Consider the following 23,987-nt stretch of genomic DNA (forward strand, 5'->3'; position numbering starts at 1 on the left):
AATCTGAAACCAAGCCATTAAGCAACCATTTTACTAAATGAGAGTTTGAGCTGTGGGAAAAAAAGAATGTGCTAGAGAATGATAAACCGACCAGGAGAATTTCTTTAGTTCTATAAATGTGATGAAAATAATTTCTCAAATTTTCGAACTGGATTAACTGGTTTAACTGGTTTAGGTTCGATGTTAAAGCTAGAAATATGAAATCACAAGGAGTCTCCGGTTTCAAGTGATGATCTTAATCATCTTCATGTTCATCTTGACAATCTTCTATTTCTTCATTCCCTCCTTCTGTTTCTTTGCCTTCTTGCTTTCTGCCTCATCAATAGGCGCAGCATTCACAAAAGGAATCTCTTCCCTAAAAATTAAATCTTAAAAATGTATCAAAATAAAAAATTTTCAACCGGACAAAATCATTAATTTATTAAAATAAAAAATTACATTTTAATTTCTGTTTTTGACAAACTTCTGTTCTATTCTAATGTGAAAAACTTTAAGAACATTTCAATAACTTACTTGTACTTTTCCGGCATATACATCTTCAAGGCTTCAGGAACTTTAATGCCTAGCAGTAAAAAAAATTGAATTATTTTACATTTTTGCCCTTTCAGACGGTGAAAAAACCGCCAGTATTGATTAATCTAATCAATGCCAAAAAATGCTTCTTGGAGAAAAAATAACAAGTTAAACTTCTTCGTGGCATGTTTTCCATATTTTTACCCCAATAGCGATAATACATAATGATTTTGTTAAATATGTATACCCCTGAGTTAATAATGTTAAAAGAGTCCAAACAAAAAGCAATTACAAAAGACATGCTGGATACATTGTTTGAGTAAAAATAGCTATTAAAATCTAAAGACTTTACACAGATAATGTTTGATCACCTGTTTCAGTTTGATTCATCTCCAAGAGAACACAGATAACCCTAGTCACAGCACACATTGTAGCATTCAACATATGACAGTACTCAGTCGCCTGGATTATTATTTTATTATTTAAGTAGACTGCTCCTAATTAACATTTTTAGCGTTTAGCTGTTTCTGTCAAAATCGACATTTTTAATATTTCTTAAATTTTTTCAGACTTTTAAAAATAGTTCATGGGTTCACCATTCTGATGTTTATTGATACAGATATAAACAAATATGAAATCTATGTTATTTACTTTCACTTATACAAAAAAAATTCAATGCAACAAACTAAAGGTATGTTTTTCCGAATATTCTAGTGTCAGAAGAGCCCGTCCCCTGAACATTTTATTGATGCACATTTTCGAAAATGTGCAATTAGAATGATACATACTTTAAAAAGACGCATCACGTCTGGGAAAATAAAATTTAGGGATACCTTCATAACAATATTTAAACAGGGAGTAAAAAACACCAAGGTTTGTTTAAATAATTATAGTTTATAGTTTATAGTATTTATTTTCAAACACAAAATACAAAATAACAATGCATGATAGTTTAGCTTAAAATAAAACACAAAAGAAAATTTACTATGAGCCAATTGAAAATATAATGTTTGATAATTTTGTTTGATCGTTTTTGATGAAACAAAGTATGCATATTGAAATCTCAACTAAATATACATTCATTGTGCATTTACAAATAGATAATTAGTCAGCACTCAAATAATCAAAACATTTTAAGGAATGCATTCATTGAACTTATAAATACATATTGATTCAGCAAAAGTAACAATATATTCTCGTTGACTGTAGTAGACTTTGACATCTTTCATTAGCAAAGGGTGTGAACCCATTTTTGTTGACTGTAGTAGACTTTGACATTTAATATTAGCAAAGGGTGTGAACCCATACTCGTTGACTGTAGTAGACTTTGACATCCACCATTAGCAAAGGGTGTGACTGTGAACCCATACTCGTTGACTGTAGTAGACTTTGACATCCACCATTAGCAAAGGGTGTGACTGTGAACCCATACTCGTTGACTGTAGTAGACTTTGACATCCACCATTTTTAGGAAAAATCTGTTTAGCACTTACCTGGTTCATTTTCTTAGTTTGACCATACCGAACTCTAAGTCTTCTAGCCTAAAAATAATTCTGTTAAAACAATCAAAATGTCAAAAAATAAATTAGAAAGAAGATGTAATTGTTCAGTGTTCAGTGGAGTATTTTTACCCTTAAAATAAAACCCTGTAAAATTTTTTTGACAAAGTTTAATTTTTTTATCGGATCTTCCCTCCGCTGATTTTTTGGGGTTGAAGAATGCTCAACTGTGTAGATTTTTTAGTAGAATATATTTTCCCCTGCTTTATGGAAGAGTTTAAAGTGTATACTGTTCAATGTACATTGGTAAAAAAGCGGACTTATAACCAATAGGGGCGATTTTTTTTAGAAATCATCTAATCGTCCATACGGTTGCGAATTGACGATTTAATATCGGAGAAATCACCGTAAGGCCCCAAAAATATATTCTTAAAACTTTCAAGTTGTACATCATTTTCTTGGAAATATGTTACTTTTAAATCAGAAAAGCGCTTAAAAAAAATGAAAATTGAATAAGTTACAGCTAGAAAACTGATTTTTGGGCCGTTACTTGGCTGTAACTTTCATTATTTTTTAATATTTTTAATAACACTTTTCAGATTTGAATTCAGCATAAAATTTCCAAATGATATATAACATGCATTTTTTCAAAATATTTTTTTGGGGGCCTTACGGTAATTTCTCTGAGATTAAATCGTCAATTCGCAACCGTGTGGACGATTTTAAATTTTTATTTTATTGGAATATTTTTTAAGTAAAAACCCAGTAACCCCCGGTGGGCGGTTGGCTTGATTCTAATATTGATCACCCTTAAATTATACACTGCGAAATAAAATGCAAAAGTTGAGAATTCCCTAAAAAAAATATTAGGATAAGAATGAAAACATAAATTACGAAAATATATTAACCCTGGAACGTTTTAGCAGTGTTACATTTGAAGACTAAACCCAGCTCTATGGAGTTGTTAAATTTTTTTTTCACTTCATAGACAAAGAAATTATTGTTTTATGAAAACCAAATAGTTTTGTTATGTTTGCCACAAATATCAAATAACAATATTTGAGGAGAAACATCTGCAATAAACAAAATACAAATTTAAATTAGCTCATTGTTTATTTAGGTGGAAAAGGTACCATGGATAATCGGGCATAACCTCCTTCATAAAGAGGATATCTCAAAATTTCGTCAAGGTCCATTAAAAATGTATTTCTACCTGATAATCCAAGCAGTTGCTGCAAGAAACCAGCTCCCTGAAAGCTCCACTGCCTGGAAACCAAGCTTCAAGATCAAGCTTCTTTGCTGCGGCATTGTTCAAAGCTCCAGACACGATACACACAATTCTGTACGGGATATTCAACAACCTATGGATAAAACTCTGTTAATTCTGTACGGGATATTCAACAACCTATGGATAAAACTCTGTTAATTCTGTACGGGATATTCAACAACCTATGGATAAAACTCTGTTAAAACTTTAAACACAGGTGGTCGCAGGGATTTGGAAGGGAAAAATGACAAAAAATGAGAAACAACTTATTATAATGAGTCCTTAACATTAATGCATTTTTATCCATTTTTACGAATTCAGGGAAAACAGCCTTAAAAACAATCCGATCCGTATTCGCTATAAAAGTAGACCCACTCAACTTAAAACGTTTAAACCAAGCTAAAAACATTCCATTGGTACAACTGAGTTCCCCGACCAAAACTAAGAAAAATTGGTCCAGTGGTTTATGAGGGATCAGTAACATTTTGCCAGGTGCACATCCGCCTAGTACTCATTCGCCTAGTACTCATCCGCCTAGTACTCATTCGCCTAGTACTCATCCGCCTAGTACTCATTTGCCTCGTACACTTTAGCTTAGTATACATTCTGGAATTAGGTTTCGGGTTAAAAGCTTACTTGCAGAAAGTCTCCGCATTGTCAATCATTTCATCCATCATCTTCCAGCTGCAGTCATCATGGGGGGATGTAATCACAAACTGTTCAACCTAATCAATCAATCATTCACAATGAGATGTATTGAGTTAATAACTTTCTAAGAAATTAAACCAATTAATCAATTTATCAATAAATCTTTGAGAAATGTCATCGATAAATAATCCATCAATCCATCATTAGGAGATGTAATCACTGATCAATCTATCATTAGTAGATGTAATCACTAATCAATCCATCATTAGGAGATGTAATCACTATTCAATCCATCATTAGGAGATGTAATCACTAATCAATTAATCATTTGGAGATGTAATCACTATTCAATCCATCATTAGGAGATGTAATCACAATTCAATCCATCATTAGGAGATGTAATCATTGATCAATCTATCATTAGTAGATGTAATCACTAATCAATCCATTATTAGGAGATGTAATCACTATTCAATCCATCATTAGGAGATGTAATCACTATTCAATCCATCATTGGGGGATGTAATCACTAATCAATCCATCATTAGGAGATGTAATCACCAATCAATCCATCATTAGGAGATTTAATCACTAATCAACCCATCATTAGGAGATGTAATCACTAATCAATCCATCATTAGGAGATGTAATCACTAATCAATCCATCATTAGGAGATGTAATCACTAATCAATCCATCACTAGGAGATTTAATCACTAATCACTCATCATTAGGAGATGTAATCACTTATCAATCCATCACTAATTGTCAGATCTAATCAACTTATCAATGTTATCACTATAATAAGTCAGTCAGAAAATGGTTAAAATATTCACACCAGTTCAGGCTCAGTCACAAAAAGCGTGTACAGATCCAGATAAAGCTTGATTACCTTCTCAAACTGATGAACTCGAAATATGCCTCTAGTATCTCGACCATGAGATCCAACCTAAAACATACGATTGTTGAAATAACATTTTACGAACACTTAAAAATCTCAAATTAAACCTATCAAAACGGTTGTCTAAATCATCCAATACTGTTGTGACTAAATAAGAAACAGTAATTGGTGTTTCTACAAATATTCTCTTTACAACATTTTATTCCTTTGAACTTTCAAATTATTATTTCACTGATTAATCATAATTTTCCAAAAATGTTCAATGTTAATAGTTGTAGATAATTGTTCATCTTTTTCATATTGTTTTATTTTTAATTTTTATAATTGTTTTTTCCTTTATCTTATTCACCTCTTGTCTGAAGCATGAAGAGACTCCAGCGTATTTGATTGGAAGATCTTTTTCATTAATCCACTCATCCCTAGACATTAATATTCTTAATCCGTTTCATTAATCCACTCATCCCTAGACATTAATATTCTCAATTCTTTTCATTAATCCACTCATCCCTAGACATTAATATTCTTAATCCGTTTCATAAATCCACTCATCCCTAGACATTATTATTCTTAATCCGTTTCATTAATCCACTCATCCCTAGATATTAATATTCTTAATCCGTTTCATTAATCCACTCATCCCTAGACATCATTATTCTTAATCCGTTTCATTAATCCACTCATCCCTAGATATTAATATTCTTAATCCGTTTCATTAATCCACTCATCCCTAGACATCAATATTCTTAATCCGTTTCATTAATCCACTCATCCCTAGACATTAATATTCTTAATACTTTTCCTTTATCCGCTTGTTATATAATTTGATTTTGGTAAATAATCTTAAATTATTTCACAGCGACCCTTGCAACCCACTGAGCTAAAACTCAACCAAATGAACGATATCGACTGAAATAATAAATAATTGTCACGACATACATCTATATATAAATTTGGCTTGTCTGTCTGTTTGTCTGTTTGTTTGTATCCAATAAACGTCAAAACGGCTGAACCGATCGGGCCCAAATTTTTTGTGGGACATCACGTGACCACAGGGAAGTTTTATGAATCAAAAAATAAAAAAAATTTGTTTTAAAGGTTTTTAATTTTGTAAAAAAATTTCAATTCTTGACAATCCGCGAATTTTTTTTTTAAATCCGCAATTTTTTTTCTTCTTCGTTTTAAATTGTAAACAAAAGAACATGTTCACAATCCTAAAAGCCTAGTAACATATATTGTGGTTATTGTTTATTGTTGATTAATCCTCAAGTACTCATATTGAGCTATTAACAGAGAGATTTTCTTGACTTGAGAGTTGCGGATTGTTTTTGTTTTTTTGATTGTTTTTTCATAGTTTTGAGTATCTCTTACAGCAGTAGAAGATTCTTTAGTCTCTGATGGAATCACGTTCAATCAGTTCAGAAGGTATAATAGAAAGATAAAAATAAATATTAATAGAATATGACAAGCTACCTGTGGAATGCAGCAATAGGTTGCTCTGATGTAGCGATCAAATACTTCTCATCCACGCTCTTATCATCCTTATTCTCACTTCCCTTTCCCACAACCTGAAATCAATCAATCAATCAAATCAATCAATCAATCGTTTTTGATCACAAAGCCGCCCCAGTTGGGGTGACTTCCAACGGAAAAAGCACACGATAGAACTAAACAAATTAATATCAACAAAACCAATTATGCTAGTTACTTCATTTAATGCGATTCAAAGCCATTTAAAGCAAAATATTTAATGAGGACTACATAAGAAAACAGAGAGGCAGTCGAAACATGAATAAACGTGTATTTTCAATATTTTGTCGGAGAATAAATGAAGATAATAATTTAAAGCTTTAAACCCATGTTACATGCTACAAACATTTAAGATTATCCATGGTTTTGATGATGTTAAGAGTGAAACATGGTTTAACACAGTCGGGTCAGGAGAACATAGACTAACTCCTCTAACTGCAGATCCCCTAAAGCTAATTCCCTCGCGATCTAGACTGGAAAGAGCTCATTTTATAGACAAAAAGTAGTGAATTTATGGAACAGTTTGCCGGGAGAAGTTAAAAACGCTAGAAATCCTAAAATGTTTAACAACATTTACCAACGATTTGCTGGACACATTGTTTGAGTAAAAATAGTGATATAAATATTTACTCGCAGATACTCTCAGTATACCCCTAATTGGGGTCTAAGGATTAAGATTTGGAAAATATATTTCCCTTCAAATATAAGTTAAATGCGTTGACAGTACTATTTCCTAGGTATTTAATAGAAATTCCTTTCTAAACTTTATTATAACTACAATCTAATTCTAGTTCCGGGGCCGAAACTTTAGGTTGATAGAGCGTTGGCTTCATAAATCACACGAGATGCGAGAGAAACAATTTAATGCTACATAAACGGTTTGATCATACAAAGTTATCGCCTTAGGAGTTTTGACTTGGAAAATTTTACCCTTAGGGCATAAACTACAAAAAAAAATCATAATCTAAAAAAATGTAAAGCAGTGGAACAATTACACAGCATAACACAAAGTTTTAAAGAAAATTAAACATGTCTCTTAAGGTTTCTTTTGACGAACGTTGAAAATATATAATGGTAAGATATTTAGAACGTAACCTAATCACTGGGCTCTGAGAAGTGAGAAAAGACAACTACTGGAAGCTAGAACTAACTTAAAAGGGTGGTTTCGAAAACATATTAATGGGGTTTGCAGTCCTGAAAGCAAACGGGGATACATTCAACATTCATCTACCTTTCCTAAACTTGTTCCAGAGTTGGGGCTTGAACCAGGAACACCAACTTCTTTTAGACTTTTAAACTCTCCAACAAATGATTTAATATGGTTGAACCAGCGAGAAATATTTTCACACTTTTTCACGGATTTTCCAGAAATTTTCTGGAACATTTCTACATCAGCCTGGGAAGGTTCGACACCGATAATATAGCTTTTATCGGCCAAATATTTGTCAAGGTGGACTAATCCATCAGATGTGGATGGATCAGGGAACTTAATGTTTGACGCAATTGATGTGTTTGTGGAGGAACTACCTACTACCTACGAATTAAGTAGAAAAAAAAATGTATTTAATGTAAAATTATTTTGCTACATACATTTTAAATAAGTCCTTAATTCTATCCAGATTGGGCTATTTTGGTTAAATCTATTTTGCTCATTTAAAAAATTATAACTCAAAATTTAATTGTTAATGTGCAAGGAAAAATATTTTTTTTTTTTTTTGTAAGTGATAAATGTTTCTTCATCTAGTTTTAAGGGCTTTTAAAAAAAAATATTTTAAATATGTAGCATAATTGAAAAAAGATACATGGATTATTTTAATATTTTTAAACACTAACCAGCATTTGACCCTCCTCTACTCTACCTTCTTTATAAAAAAAAAAAAATTTGCAAAATGTTCACACAACTTCGAAGTTATAAAAGTAAATAAGTTGCTAAAACTCTATTATAAGCTGTTATGGGAAAAAACAGGGGTGTACAGAAAACAACCCCCCCCCCCTTAGTGATAGGGTTAAAAAGCAAAATTTTATTCCACATTTACGGAAAGTGTTAGAACAGATAATCTTTCTAGGCGTTTAAAAATCTAAATAAAAGAAATCGTTGTAAAAGGGAAAAAAGGATTTCCAATTCTTATTAAACACCGAATTTAAATTTTTTATCTAAACCTATAAAGCATATCAAAGTAATTCAAAGTACTTCAAGCCAATCATATTTTTTACTTCTTCTTTATAGCTTAGTAAAAATTAAGGGAAAATGTATCATGGAAAAAGGAAAATAAATTCAATGAAAAGCGATTAGTAAACCTCTTACTCCCGACATTTAAACTCATTGTGGGAGTTTAACTATTCGTATTTAGTTCTAATACTTATCAATATTCATCAATTTCGACCTCAGATTACAAGATTAAGTATTAAAAACTGTCTACCTTGTAAAGTTCATCATCAAACTGTGAGAGCTGGGCAACCTCCTGCATTATCTCCTTCTTCATGAAGAACGGTGTGTACAGGGGAGTATAATCTCTCCTAATAATATTAAAGTTAATCTTTTTAACTCTGCAATCTAGATATTAGGAGAAACTTCCTTAGCTTGAGAGTTATTAAAAGAACAGTTTCCCAATAGACATTTAAAATGCCATCTCATTGATTAGTTTTAAGATTATGTATAACAAACATATTTCTTCAATATGATAGGTGCCCCGAAATCCCAGGTAAAGGTGTCAGGGGCACCGGGATCCCTGGTTTAACTAAATGAACTTTCAGTAGAAACAAAAAAGATATATTGACTCGCAGAAAATGTCACATAAGTGATCTCTTAGCGAAAAATTTTCCGTAATCCAGTAATCTTGCTATTTTAAAAAGTATATAATATTATATTCAATCTCTTAATTTAATTGTTAAAAAAGTAAGATCCTGAATCCGCACTGGGAAAAATGGATCGTTTTTTAACAAAGCAAATTTTCAAATTTGTTGTCATATTTTTCTCGCTTCTTTGTTTACTAAATCTTGATGAACCATTCGGAAATCAAGAAATTTTTATAATTTCTCTTTATTTAATAGTTTTTTTTGCAGTTTTTGGTTGATATTTTGCCCCTTGGATCCGGATCCGTGGATCCGCATATTTTTACGGATCCGGGTTTGCAAAATCTTGCTGATCCGTTGAACCGCATTAACCTAAGCACCGCATGACTCAAAGAACATATGTACAGTATTCACAGTTAACAATTTAAAGATCAGTAAATATAAATTTTAAACATTGGTTTATGAACAATGTACAATTTAAAGTAAAAATTAATTGTCAATTTGAATAGATTCTTTTACCCCTTTTAAGCAAATAAATAACCCTTTAATAAATATGCAACCTACTTGTACAAAGTTTGCAAGGAAAGCTGAATAAGACCCTGCTGAAGAAACACTGCAGGACCCTGAACAAAAATATTAATTGATAAATCTTTGTAAAAAAGAATTTAAATGAACATTTTATTTATTTTTGAAATTCTACATTTAAAAACTACTTATTCGGAGATAGAAGTTTAGGGGGTTAACGTGGTCGATGCAATTTTTAAAACCAAGCCAATTCAAATCTTTTTTGATATTATTTACATATGTACAAGTCGACTAAAGATAAAAATAAAATGAAAATCATAATTCAAAAATCCAAATCCCATAGCTCTCAGCAAATGGAAAATGAGGAAAAACTCAATTACTTGATAAAAAATTTGTTTCAGCTGTACAATTTAGTTGTTTTTTGAGACTCAGATCAGCTACCCTGCAATGAAGCAACAATTCATAGGCAACATACATATTAAATGAACAATTTAAAGAATTCATAGAAAAATTACCATGCCTTGGATTCAAGGGCACCTAGTGACCTATATCTTCTTACTTGGCACTTTACTGAACCAAAAATCATATTTTTAAAACATCTCTCATATATAAACTGGTTTTATTGATCGTATTTAATACCTGAAGATAGTAGCCTCTTCCACCGCTGGTAACTGTTCCACGCTCAAGATCTGCCCCACCTTAGAAATCAATCAATCAATCAATCAATCAATCAATCAAAAAATCAATCCATTATCAACCAATTTATCATTCATATCAAAATTCAGTATCATTTTAGTCAACCACTTAATCAACCAATTATTTAGTAAATTAATCAATTTATCAATTAATCAATCAGACACAGACGATCAGTCAATAAATTGAACAACCCATCAATCAACCCAACAAATAATTCGCAGAATGAAAAAAAAAACTTCAGTAACTTTTCTTTTTTCTTTGCTGTCTTCATTCTTTAATTTAACCAAAAATCAATGATTTCTACAAAAATGGAAAACACATGGACACAGTGGATCATAATATAAAGAATAAAGATAATATAAAGAATAAAGATAATATAAAGATCATAAATATCGTACCGATCATGTGAATAAGATCGACATGACTATATTTAGTTCTCTTCTCAATATCTCCCCAAGTTCTTTCAGTTCTATTGTCTGCATCCTCGTCATTACTAAACAAAAGAATTCAATTAATTAACTAAATTAACGAACTAATCTTATCAATAAATTAAACAATTTAATCTAATCCTGGATATACTATTGACATTAAAATAAAACAAGATAGGCAAGACACTATATATGGATGTGGAGGAAGAATTCTGGTTTAATCAAGATCAAATCTTGTGATTTCTCCTGATAAAAAACATGACAATTACTTTAACCAGCACAGCACCCTCTTCTCAGTATGAATGAAGCGTGGATAAATGAATGTACTGCCAGATTACAACCCCTGGTAGATCAATATAAACCCATACAACACCAAACTGTCACAATAGAAAAATTCCGAGATTTGATCGTAACAACCCGATCATGTCCTGGGGACAAAAAATCTCTTAAAAGAAATAATTTAGACCTTATTTATCTTTCACAATAGACAAATTCCGAGATTTGATCGTAACCACCCGATCATGTCCTCGCGAAAAAAATCTCTTGAAAGAAATAATTTAGACCTTATTTATCTTTACTTTTCCAAGGCTTTTGATACTGTACCCCATCTGAGATTAATTATTCATTATATTGGTGGAAAATTTTTTAATTGGATTGAAAACTATAAAGTATAGAATCAATAAATCGATTTGATCACCTAATCTTATCAATTAATTAAATCAATTAATCAATTTATCAAATCAATCAACTAATAAAACAATCAATTGTAAGTAAATTTTAATTCATAAATGCATCAAATCCTGAGATCAATTTAAAAAATATTAATCAATCACTCAAATTGAAACATGGCAACTACTGACCATAGATAAAGATAGATTGCGCATAAGACGACATTTTTCATCTTAAAAGATATAAATGTACAGAGATGTTTTAAGATATTCCTATTATATAGATTAACTAGGTCGGCTGTGAACATTGGCTGTTCTTATGTCATTGAGTACTTGTGGTGCACATGAGTTCTGTAAAAAGAAATTTAAGTTATTTTAGTCCTTCTCATGTCCTTCTTCAGTTCTCGTCAATATGATTTATTGCTCAGTGAAATAATTTGATATTCTCAAAATAAAATTCACTCCTGAGTGGTTTAATAATTATGAAATCCATTAAAACACCAAACCACCCCGCGTATCATTGAAGTACACTTCGAACCTTAGAAGTATGAGTTCGCGGACTACAATTCTTGGTGATTTCTATCTATGTTTATTTATTTATCTATGTTACTGACCTAATAGGAACACTTGGGTGGAGCCAGTTTCCCATTTCCTTGAGCACATTATCCCTCTCCTCCTCTAGCTTACTGTACTGTACTGTACTGTACTGTACTGTACTGTACTGTACTGTACTGTACTGTACTGTACTGTACTGTACTGTACTGTACTGTACTGTACTGATACTGTACCCCATCTGAGATTAATTGAAAAAATCAAGACTCATTATATTGGTGGAAAAATTTTTAATTGGATTGAAAACTAAAATCTTATCAATTAATTAATTTAATTAAATCAATTAACTGAATTAATTTAATTTAATAGAATTAAATCAATTAATCAATTTATCAAATCAATCAACTAATAAAACAATCAATTGTAAGTTAATTTTAATTCATAAATGCATCAAATACTGAGATCAATTAAAAAATATTAATCAATCAATCACTCAAATTGAAACACAGAAACTACTGACCTAATAGGAACACTCGGGTGGAGCCAGTTTCCCATTTCCTTGAGCACATTATCCCTCTCCTCCTCTAGCTTAACCAAATCCTTACTGTTAGATTCAACCGCCTGGAACCAACATTTATTTAAAAATATTCAAAAAAAAAGTTTGAAATAACATTTTTAAATAATTTAAATAGAAAACATGGCCAACCCTCGAATTACCCGGGACAGGATGTGTTACTTAACTATACCTTGAGTAAAATCATATAATATTTGTGTAAAACACATAAATGTTAACAGAACGCAAAAAAATCAATTCATCAATTAGACAATACGTGATCATAATTCCAACTTTACATCTAATAAAAATTAATTGGATCATTTCAATAATGATAATGGATATTTATATTAATGGTAATATGATATTTTTAAATATATTTCCTCGTCTATCAAGATTCTAATTTTCTTCATCTGGGTAACCGTCAAACCTCCACAGATCTCCAAGCTTAAATCTTAATAATATTATTTAAAAACATAAAAAATATATTTTTTTTAAAACCAGGCTTCCAGGACGCTTTTCGCCCCTTTACTTACAACATTTTAAGCATTTAAATGAAGCTTTTCAGGCGGCTATTTTTTCGTCTACTTGTAAAACTCAAAATTTTGCGGATTTTTCTGAAAACACTGAAAGATTTTTTAAAAAGGCCTTAAAAAGACATTTCTCCAGCAAAATATTTACTTTTAATCTTCCATAAGCCATCCCTGGGCGTCGTGTGAGTTGCGACCAATCGGTGGAGCCGTTTTGATCTCATAGTTTAATGTTATTCTCTGAGAAAGGGAGTAAAAAACTCTGTTCAGATTTTACAGCAGTATGGTTTATTGAGGTGTTTGTCCAGTTTTATTTTTTGTATCAAGTATATTTCCCCAAAATGTTATACCCGTTCTTAGCATTCAGAGTAGAAAGGGGGATGTGAGTTTGAGATAATATACACCCCTGAAATAGGGCCTCTAACCTGAGAGACCAGCAACTATTGACTCCTCTAAAGAATCTGAATCTCCGACGGGTTCCTTCTTCTTCATCTTCTCTCCGATAGCCTTGGAGACCATGTTCTTCAACTTGTTCCAGTTATCAGCCTGCAACACATTTTCAACTACCGTAAGACGCAAGNAATTAAAAATTGTACTTTTTGAAATGTACATTATTGTCAAATATTGTGTTCAAGGGTGGAAGGAAAATTTAAAAGTAAGTTTATCCCATTTTTGACACTTTACACCAGGAAGTTTATTTTATTTTTCCTTTAAAATGATTTTTGATGGGGTGCGAGGGAATGGTGTTAATAGAATGAATAAAATGAATGAATAAAAAAACACCCCTGAAGTATTTAGAAGTATACAATCCTACCAAATTTTCACTAAAATTAAAGGGACAGACTGGCAATGTCAGGTAGTTAAACTGAGTATGCAGTGTTGTGGACAAATTCTTTAGGATTCATTTGAGACATATAAAACTTTTTAAAGATCTGTAAATCCTGAGTTTGAGTGCATTTTCAGTTTTACTACCCATAGTAAAATAAAGACAAAAATTGGATCAATAGCAGTTGCTTTTAACCTAAAATTAAGTCATTAATAACATTATGGCAGGGCTAAAAAAAGTAAACAAAGAATAATGATTGAAAAGAAATAATTTAATTCTATCTCACCGCATGCCTTGCAGCCCGCCACTGGTTATCAAGATCGATAATACGATCGACAGAAGAGACGTCACAAAACCGGTTTTTCTGATTCTCCCGGATTTTCTCCGGGTTTCCTCCCTTCTCAGGTCGGAACTGGTCAATGTCAAGAACCATTGTGAAGTGAAAGATTATCTGAAATAAAAGATTGCAAAACATGTTTGTGAGTGAACCATTCGCTGAATGTGAATTTATTCCGACATTTTAGGAATTGTATTTTATTTGATTAGGACCAAAAACAACAAAAAACGGAAAGCTATTGAAACAAAAATTGTTAAATTGTCTTAAGATCTTAAATGGTCCGATCATGAAATTATAATTTACAAAATCAAATAGATCTAGATTAAATTCAAAATAATGGCGCGGAAATACAAAATAATTAATAGTTATGATACTTTTGGACGATTTTCTGATATTCGCCTTGTCCCTGGTCCCATGCTGATTTATCCTGAAAGATCTTGTTGATCGTAGAGTTCTTGATCGTAAACAATCGCTGTGATTTTTCGACCACTGAAAAAGCGTCCATGTAATGCATCCCGAGCCGTTTTCACCTAAAAAAATTAAACATTCCAGCGGAAGAATTGTAGCGTTTTTTGGCGGTCTTTGGTCAAAATATTTCTGACGAGAAAGAAGTTAATGTTTATATAGACTGTCGATTTATATGGCAACTTAATATAAGAACTATATGTCCGATCAACAACGGAACCCTTTAAGCATATCTTTAAAATACGAAAACTCGTAAATTTGTTTTAATCATCAATTCTGTCCAGTTCTATCTTTGTTTCTGTCGCATTAATCTGCAAGTTATCACAATTACATACATTTGGAAAAAAAATTTCGGCATCATTTTTTCTTGGAAAAAAAAACATAAGAACGTTGTTAATCTGAATGTGGCTTTTTAAATGCAGTGTAATTAGAAAAGACGTCGTAAGTCCTGAGTTCCTTGAAAAACTGTATCTGGACCTGATCAAAGTTTTGGAATTCGACGAATATTTTGACAACGATCTCTGAGTTCTGATCCTCGTCCTGCTGCTCCTTGTAGATGATCACGTGCTCGACCTGAACACAAATATGTTGCAAGGGACAAATCTTATTAAATTGCGTAATTTCATAATTTTAAGAAATCCTCGAAAATCGATAAATCCGGGGGAACGAAAACTTAAATCTAGCAAAACAAAATAAGGTTGGAAAAGTGTCCCACCTTTCCATATTTGTTGCATTCCTCTTCAATATCACCCTGGAGCTCCTCATCCACCTCATCTGCACCAACCATATTCCTGATCAAATCAATCAATCAATATATACATTATCATTTTCTCCCAAGACGCACCAATTATGCATACAAAAAATTCTACTGAGTGGAAAGTAATGCTCGCTTAAAACGCATTACATTGTACAATGTACATGGGTGTAACTGTACAATGTACATGTATATTTACCTTATAAGCAGTACAACAGACTCGCTTCTGTTTTTCATAAGTTTCTGCATGACAAGCTGGCGGGCACTCACTCCCTTGATCGACATGTCTTCGTGCTGAGCCAGAGTTACAGGCTCCTGTCCTGAATTCATCAAATGTTATTTTAAAAAAGCCCAAATCATAAAATGAAGACTCCTGGATTACAAAATTACTGGAATATTTTTCGCTAGGAGATAGCTTTTGTGACATTTTTAGAGAGTCATTATATCTTTTTTGTTTCTAATTAAGTTAAACCAGGGATCTGGGCGCCCCTGACACCTTCACCAGGGATCTCGGCGCACCAAAAACCTATCACATTGAAGAAATATGTTTGACATACATATTCTTAAAACTAGTAAATGAGGTGGCATTTTTAATGTCTACTGGCAAACTGTTACATCTTTTTACATCCTTCACTTTATTTTACAAATTGTAAACTCGAAAGGTTGTTTTTGTTTAAATCCCCTCAAAAAATTGTTACAAAAGTTACCCTAACAAATTATTTTGAATTGTCGTTTTATCATATTGATCAAAATGGCTTTCTCAAAAAATCACGATGAAAAATCGTCTTCATTGATTTTTTAAATTAAAGTTCTAAAAAATTATTAAAAACAAATCATAATTATTGTAGAAAACATGTCTTTACATAATTCAAAATGGTTGTTATTTAAAAGAAAGATATTAAAATTATTAACCATTGCTATGAAATTCGGCCATTTTAAATCATTTTCAATTTTTGGCGGATTTTCCTCTTTGATTTGGCGCATCCAAAAAAAATATCCATTTTGCAGGATTTTTTTCAAATTTTGATGTTTCATTTACCCTCCCTGGAGTCATGTGAGGTCACACACAAAATTTGGGCCGGATCGGTTTATCCGTTTTGACGTTTATCGAACACAAACAGACAGACAAGCAAAGTCTATAAAAAGATGTCCGTCTCTAAAATTATTGGAAATGTCAGTCTTGTATAAAAAAATATTCAAAATTTTGCATTATATTCTCATCTCACCTTCATCAAGCTTTTTCAGAAGTTCAAGCTGCTGAGCAGCAGCAGCAGCATTTTTCAGAGCATCCGGTGTCTCAAGAGCTTCATCTGTAACATATTTCGTAAAAGGGATTGTCAGAAGTGTTCCTTAAAAAAAGAACCAACTTTTGACAATTTATCTAACGAACAAAATTGCCAAAATATATTACAATTTGTTCCAGATATGTAAAAAATGGGGAAATTCATCGCTAAAAATTATTTTTGATGATCTTGGTGAAAAATCCGCAATTTTGTAAATAAAAATATTACCTTTGGTTATAAGGGGAGGGACAGGGATTGGCTTGGAGCTTTCTTTCTCCTTCTTAATCTCCTTCTTAATCTTCTCCTTTTCTCTCTCCTCTCTCCTTCTCTTCTCTCTTTCCCTCTCCTCCCTAGATCTAGATCTTGACCTAGACCGTCTTTTCTTTTTCTGAAAAAATGTAGGTTGTACAAAATTGAGAACAATCTTTTATTGGAGATAAGAAATGATTTTTAGGGCGTATTCAGGAAGTTGTCTTGGTGGGGGTTTAAATTTTTTTATTCTTCGCCACAGCATCCAGGGCAGTCAGCTTTGCAGATACAGCAGCTACAATATTTATTAGTGGATACAGCAGCTACAATATTTGTTGATTAATAAAGCAGCTACAATATACATTAGTGGATACAGCAGCAGCTACAATATTAATTGGGGGATACAACTACAACTTTCATTAGTGGATACCAATGCTACAATATTCACTAATTCATACAGCAGCCACAATATTTGTAGGTTAATAAAGCAGCTACAGTATACATTAGTGGATACAGCAGTACAAAAGCTACAATATTTATTGGTGGATACAACTAAAATTTTCATTAGTGGATATCACTGCTAAAAAATTTACTAATGGGTACAGCAGCTACAATATTTGTTGATTAATAAATCAGCTACAATATACATTAGTGGAACTGCAGTAGCTACAATATTCATTGGTAGATACAACTACAATTTTCGTTAGTACAATATTCACTAATAGAAACTATCACGACACTATTTTTTTAAAGAACATATCAACTAGCAAAAATCAAATAAAACAAATCAGAATTAGAATATTTTACCAACCAGCGAGGATAAAAAAGACGAAATATTCAGAAGAAAAAAACTTGAACAACCCGCATTATACCTGCGGCCATGGCCGTAGCATTAGGCAATGCCGATGGCGGCGCCGTGCTAACCGGCCCAAGATTCTTAGCGTCAGGGGGCGTTACAGCCCGCCCTACTCGTAGATACTGTCCGCCTAGATCAAACAGGTTCATTGAACTGATTGCGTCCTAAATAGAAACAACGGGTCAACAAGGAGCTCCTGAATCTAAACTAGGGACCCAGGGTCAACCAAACATATTTCACAGGTTCTAGATTTAAATTCTCATATTTTTTTCCTTTAAAAATGTTAAAAATTTGGAAAAAATTTGTTTAACTTTAAGGGATTGAAGACGAATAATTTCAATGGACTCGCCATTTACTCGCCATTTATAGAATGGCAAGTCAGATTCACAAAAAAACTTAACAAAACTTTTTCAGATGAAGAACGAATAAGATATCCATATTTTTCTCTAAAAAAATTCGTTGCGGATTTCTATTGGAGTTTTTAAACTTAAAAAGCGACAATATCTTCCACATTATTGATCAGTAAAAGGTTCAAATCGAGCATGTTTCTCCTTAAATGGCAAGATACTTGAAACCATAACGGTAGTAATAACGTCTTTATTTACAAAATTTGGAATCTTCAATAAGAACCAGAACTGTGAGCACAAAAATTAGATTAAAATAAACTTTTTTTTAAGTATTTGGTTGACCCTGCTCAAAGGAAAGAGAAAAATATACACGCAAATAAAACTATCACAATTTTTATCTTTCCTTTAGGTTTTCCGTAAAATATACTTAACCCACAGTTAAAAAGTTGATTTTAGAATTGTCTATTTTACGGAAAAATATTCCAAATAATAATAATTATTTTGAGGTGTTTTGTGGATTTCTAGCTCCGGGGAACTCAAACCTAAAGATCACAGTTTCATGTTTACACAGAACAAAATATAGTTTTAAAAGATTAGATCAGATTATATAAGATTAGTTAAGATAACATAAGATTAATTAAGATAATATAAAAAATGATTAGATTAGAATAGATTAGATTAGACATGGTTAGATTAGATTAACTGAATTAGAACTATAAAGATTTAATTAATTGATATCTAAGGAAGAAACTTTAAAAGAACTAAAAAGCACGAAGTGACTCAAGAAAATAAAATTGTCTCAAGAAAATAAAATTAACTCAAGATAATTAAATTTTAAGGCAAACTATGTCATGAAAGTGAATTAAAAAGTAAAAAATGGTTTCTTACCAGGGCACACTGTAGAGTTTCATATTCTACATATCCATACCCTGTACACACATCGGCTCAAATCAAAATAATCAATGTGTAAATTTTTCTAAAATTAAAACAAAAAAAACTTTCCCCCGATGTTTAAATTTGAGGATGAACTGACAATTTGGGGAAAAATGATTTTTTTCTCTCCAAAAATATCTCGCAGTTCATAATTAACGTTTTCTAGGTGTGTTTAATCCTTCAGACAATTCGTTTATTCAAACTCAAATAAAATAGAGGCCGAATTTAAAGAATTTGAGCCGTGGCTCAAATTTAAGCCGCGGCTCAAATATGGTTGGTTCCATTAAAAATTGTATTCAATTTTTAAAGATTTAAGCCGNGTCGTTCATCTGTTCCTTACCTTGATATCCCTACTACAGACCAGAACACCGTTCATCTGTTCCTTACCTTGATATTCCTACCACAGAAAAGAACACTGTTCCTTACCTTGATATTCCTACCGCAGACCAGAACACCGTTCATCTGTTCCTCGGCTAACTGAGCCCCCTCAGGAGTTTCGAACTCAACAAACGCAAACCCTTTGTGCTTCTACAAATATAAATAATAAAACCTCTATAAACATATCTCTAAACTAGCTCTAGTGCCAGCCGTTATCCTGTGGAATTTAAAAACACGTGAAAAGAATTCGAATTTTGAAAAAAAATCAGAAACGTTTTATTTTTAAACCATGTCATCCCAAGGGTACCCATGGGTTTCCTAAAAAAAATTGGTCGAGCGGCTTGGCCAGCTTAAGCTAACATATAAAATATATTTATTATATATGGTTATAAGTGAAGAGCTTTATCCAATGGATAGCTTGAAAGTCTGTCAGTTGGGCCCATATTTTATAAAGAACATCACATGACCCCAGAGTAAGGCCAGTCAATATAATTCTGTTTAAACATTTCTGGTTTCTATATGTACAAAGGAAAAAATAGGTATAAAAAGCAACATAAAAATCTAAGATTGTTGCTACAAAAAGAAGTGGAAAGAACCATAAAAGCCTAGTAAAAATAAAGAACAATTTTTGGATTAAAAACATCTTTGGTTTTTGACCAAAAGTTTCTCTCTTAAAAAGAAGGTTCCCAAATTTAGATTATATATTGCACAGAGTTTATTTCAATTATAGATTTTATTAAAATTGAAAAATAGTTTTGAAATACCCCAAAAATTTCTTAAGATAATCTGGGAACCAATAAAAAAATTTAGCACAGCTTTGAAAATTAAAGCACAATGAATACCTTAAAAAACTGCTACAAATAAAATTACAAACTATGCAGTGAGAATTTAATAAAAATCTATTTTTTTTAAATATTTGACCTGCGTTGTTGGGTCCCAGGACATTGTGATGGATCGAATTGGACCAAAAGCATTGAATGCTTGTTTTATAGATTCCTCCCTCGTGTCGTAGTTAATACACCCAACATAGATTCTACAAATATAAGACGTTAATAATAATAATCCAAGGTGCTTAGTTTGCTTCATTAACACCATCTTAATGCTCACCTAAACACAGAATTGAAGAGAATGTCTGAGAAATTCCAAGTGAACCTACACTTAACGAGTTGCATGCTTAATTAAAAATTGTACTTTTTGAAATTCTGCCTGATAATAAAGTGACTTAGAAATTTTTTGTAGTACAGAGATAGAAGGAAATAAACAGAATTCAACACTAATCAAGATAAAGAAACGACATCTTCCTCATTGTTGATCAAAAAAGGTTTATTGACTAAATACTTAATTATGTGAATCGGGTATGCGAACCTTAACGTGGGTTACTTTTAAATATGTTGGAAGTCCCTTTAACAATGGATTTATCCCTTTTTTAGGAAACCCCCCCTCCTCCGTGACCCCGAAAGAAAAAATTGCATGCATGGCATTTTACTTTTATGAATATTAACAGTCCAACTTAAATTTAAATACTTAATGAAGAGGTTAAGTCTACTTTACTATTTCAATTTTTCAAACCATTTAATAAAAACATGATGATCTTAATTATTCATAGATTCGTTCTCCCTCCCTCCCATGATAATTTAAACGCCAGGGACCGGATGTAATGAATTTGAGCTAAGTATGGGGTTTTCCCACGTATTTTGACATAGTGATACAGGACTTGTCCCACACTCCCAGGGTAGTACATTCTTACTTTCACCAGGGGGGTGAAAACAATTCAGCCCCGGGAATAAAATTTTTAAAAAGAGAAAAAAAAAAATAACGGTAAGAAAAAAGAAAAAAGAAATAAATTTTGCAATAAGAAACCGAAATTTTTTTAACCTACGGGGATGGAAATGAATGACAAATATTACTGATTGGGAACAATTCAACTTCCTGTAAGAATATAATACCCCTGGATTTGTCAAATATATATAAACTCTAAGGCAACAAAACAGATAAGTAATTGAATCTGTGCTAAGTATTTCAGCGACCTTGCTCAAATATATAAAATTCGGCCCCCGACCAAAATTTTGCAAGATAAAAATTACCTCCATAGCATATTTCTTAGCTTTCTGGATTTGAGTTGCCTAAAAATAATCTATATTAACATCAACAACCAACCAATAATCAAGTAATTGATTATCAACGTTTATAAAAATAATAAGACAAATAAACAATTGCTAATAAATTCAGGCAGTGCTTAGGATCCGGATGATCCGCAAAATTTTGGCTTCCTGGATCCGGATTCACAAAAATAAGCGGATCCACGGATCCGGATCCAAGGGGCAAAATATCAACCAAAAACTGAAGAAAAAATGTTTACTTTCAAACCCCAAATCTGAACTATTAAAAAAAGATGGATAATAAAATTAGTGTAAAGAAGTATCCAAAAATAAGTGTAAAAATTTTTTTTTTTTAATTGTTTATAAACTAAAAAACTTGGATGTGCCTTGACTCATTTTTTAAATTTCACCCCTGAAACTACTTCACAATTAGAAATTAGAAATTTGGGTGTTCCAATGATTTGCCTTTAGTGTCATTGTCAATCAAATTTTTTTTCAGTTTAGTTCTGCATAGTTTATTTCATTTACCTGTTCAGGGGTTGGTTTGACCAAAGCTCTGGCAACTGCAGAACCATTAATAATTTTATTAGGATTATATAATAAAGACCCCAGTCAACGCCCCCCACGCCAAAATGGACTTAAAAGTTTTTATACTAACATTTCTTAGAAATGTTTAATTTTAATAAATTTTTCATAAAACTTTAGAATAGAAATGCAACTTTTGGACTCAAATTATGATTTTAAATAGGCCAATGAACATAATCCACAGCAATTGTGCAGTGTTAACAGAACCATTTCACTTAAAAATGATTTAACAAGTTACAAATAAAACTAAATACTTTTTTTCAATATCAAACTCCCTCAGTTATAGTTTTAATTTCGTCTTCCTATTCCACAGTTTTCTGGTTCTCACTGCACTTTAAAATATGTGCTTTAAATCTTGCCATCAGGTTGTCAACATGGTTTAATGAATGTTGTTCTTAAATTATTCATCTAATTCTTAATTTAGATCATTAAGTAAAAACAAATAATATATTTAAAATTCGATTTTAATGATGCTCCAAACCTCACAGAGTAAAAAATATGCTTGTTTAACAATTTTCGAAAATATATTTCAGCCTGGGTTGACCCTCTTCAGTTCTAGAGATATAATTTTTATAAAAATCAATATTAAAGAACAACAAATATATTTATTGGTTTCTCCCTGAACTGTCATTTTTAGACCCAGGTCCGTACACTAGAGAACCAGTTTCTTTCAAGTCTCCTATAAAAGGATTTATATAAAACGTTTTAACAAAGTTAACAAATGGTTTTTCGCGATATACTCTCTACTTGATCTAGAATATAAATTATTATGAGATCAGTAATATCAACAGCTCTGATGCGAAAGACATGTAATCGTATACTAGGACGGACCCAATAACTAAGTGAAAATGAAAAGTTCAGAACTTTCCTAGAGAACGAATTTTAATCCTTTCTTCGCACAGTTACGCCGCTATCTTTAAACCCTTATTAGCTGTGTAAGAATAAAACTGAAAAAATAACCAGGGGGACCATTGTGAATCGACCGTGTGTTTATTTGAATGCAGGGTAAGATGCACAACTCCTTATAATTAATTATTTCATCATTTAACTCTTAGTCACATTTATTTCATCTATGTCAATCAAAGTTTCCGGTGAGAACTGCAGCAGCTGACGAAATGTTGTTGCATGGAACCTTCCAACTTCCAACCATCAACTCCACGGCTTTATATTTTAACGGAGAACTTACTTTAAAATTGACATGATTTTCCTCTCAAGGTTATAAATTCTGTCAAATACAAATACATTGTAGTGTTAAAAGATGATTTAAAATACTTTTAATTTTAAAACTTTGTAAATTGGCATACATGTTGAGAAATAATATTTTTCAGTAATAATTTTTATCCTGTTTAATATAAGGCCCTCCAGAGAATTTGACGCAGCAATCTGCGCTTTCCTATCTCCTGAGTCCTGATGTAAAATAATCATTCAAATTAAATCATAATTTTAAACATTCGTCACATGAATGAGATTAAATTGAAAACTGTTTATACGATTGTAACATTATGATCAACATGATATCGCCATTGGCCTCTAAGTTTCAACATTTGAATATAATTTCAACAAACAGTATGGATCGATGAAACCTTAAAGATCAGGAAAAAAAAGTCCAAGAGTCTTTTAAATTATACAAATGGTCAACTAAATCTGATGCTATATCGTTTGCACTAATGTCCGATTGAATTAACGTACTTTTGCACTGAAGTCAGCTGATCAGTAACACTTGGGGCCGCAGCGCCCGGCCCCCTAGCCTGTCCTAGCCGCGGCGCTCGGTCCCCT

At 31.9% G+C, this 23,987-nt stretch overlaps 4 protein-coding genes across 9 annotated transcripts in view; 2 read left to right on the top strand and 2 right to left on the bottom strand.

The window, feature by feature from the left end:
• LOC111709093 (Golgi SNAP receptor complex member 2-like) overlaps positions 1-23,987 on the top strand; it is a 57,426-nt gene that overhangs the window by 4,524 nt on the left and 28,915 nt on the right. The window lies entirely within an intron of this gene.
• LOC111709090 (probable serine--tRNA ligase, cytoplasmic) lies at positions 3-14,492 on the bottom strand. 3 transcript variants are annotated; one of them, XM_023482685.1, is made up of 19 exons: positions 14,212-14,492; positions 13,525-13,645; positions 12,953-13,023; positions 12,599-12,637; positions 12,079-12,140; positions 10,767-10,861; positions 10,312-10,370; positions 9,712-9,770; positions 8,775-8,871; positions 7,586-7,888; positions 6,298-6,392; positions 5,177-5,246; positions 4,819-4,875; positions 3,916-4,004; positions 3,226-3,373; positions 2,007-2,054; positions 885-975; positions 514-562; positions 3-355 (listed from the first exon to the last, which is right to left on the bottom strand). In XM_023482685.1, exons 1-19 carry the CDS (start codon positions 14,398-14,400, stop codon positions 268-270), a joined length of 1,830 nt encoding a protein of 609 aa, XP_023338453.1. In that variant the 5' UTR covers positions 14,401-14,492; the 3' UTR covers positions 3-267. The 3 variants fall into 3 exon arrangements, with proteins under 3 accessions (XP_023338453.1, XP_023338452.1, XP_023338454.1); XM_023482684.1 differs by lacking the exon at positions 12,079-12,140 and having other exon boundaries at positions 12,537-12,637; XM_023482686.1 differs by lacking the exons at positions 7,586-7,888; positions 12,079-12,140 and having other exon boundaries at positions 262-355; positions 12,537-12,637.
• LOC111709094 (poly(U)-binding-splicing factor half pint) lies at positions 14,376-23,183 on the bottom strand. Its single transcript, XM_023482693.1, has 15 exons — positions 23,172-23,183; positions 22,831-22,954; positions 22,155-22,189; positions 21,612-21,650; positions 20,449-20,634; positions 19,551-19,677; positions 19,105-19,160; positions 17,886-18,033; positions 17,256-17,308; positions 16,993-17,188; positions 16,708-16,791; positions 15,681-15,801; positions 15,443-15,518; positions 15,205-15,300; positions 14,376-14,792 (listed from the first exon to the last, which is right to left on the bottom strand). The coding sequence occupies exons 1-15, from the start codon at positions 23,181-23,183 to the stop codon at positions 14,685-14,687; spliced, it is 1,461 nt and encodes a 486-aa protein (XP_023338461.1). The 3' UTR covers positions 14,376-14,684.
• Positions 23,410-23,987, top strand: part of LOC111709095 (rutC family protein HD_0322) — a 5,467-nt gene continuing 4,889 nt past the window's right edge. The window contains exon 1 of the mRNA XM_023482694.1: positions 23,410-23,426. Coding sequence (XP_023338462.1) covers positions 23,410-23,426 — 17 coding nt within the window. The remainder of the gene's footprint in view (positions 23,427-23,987) is intronic.

This window comes from Eurytemora carolleeae, unplaced genomic scaffold (assembly GCF_000591075.1).
Source record: "Eurytemora carolleeae unplaced genomic scaffold, Eaff_2.0 scaffold833, whole genome shotgun sequence".
Taxonomy (NCBI): domain Eukaryota; kingdom Metazoa; phylum Arthropoda; class Copepoda; order Calanoida; family Temoridae; genus Eurytemora; species Eurytemora carolleeae.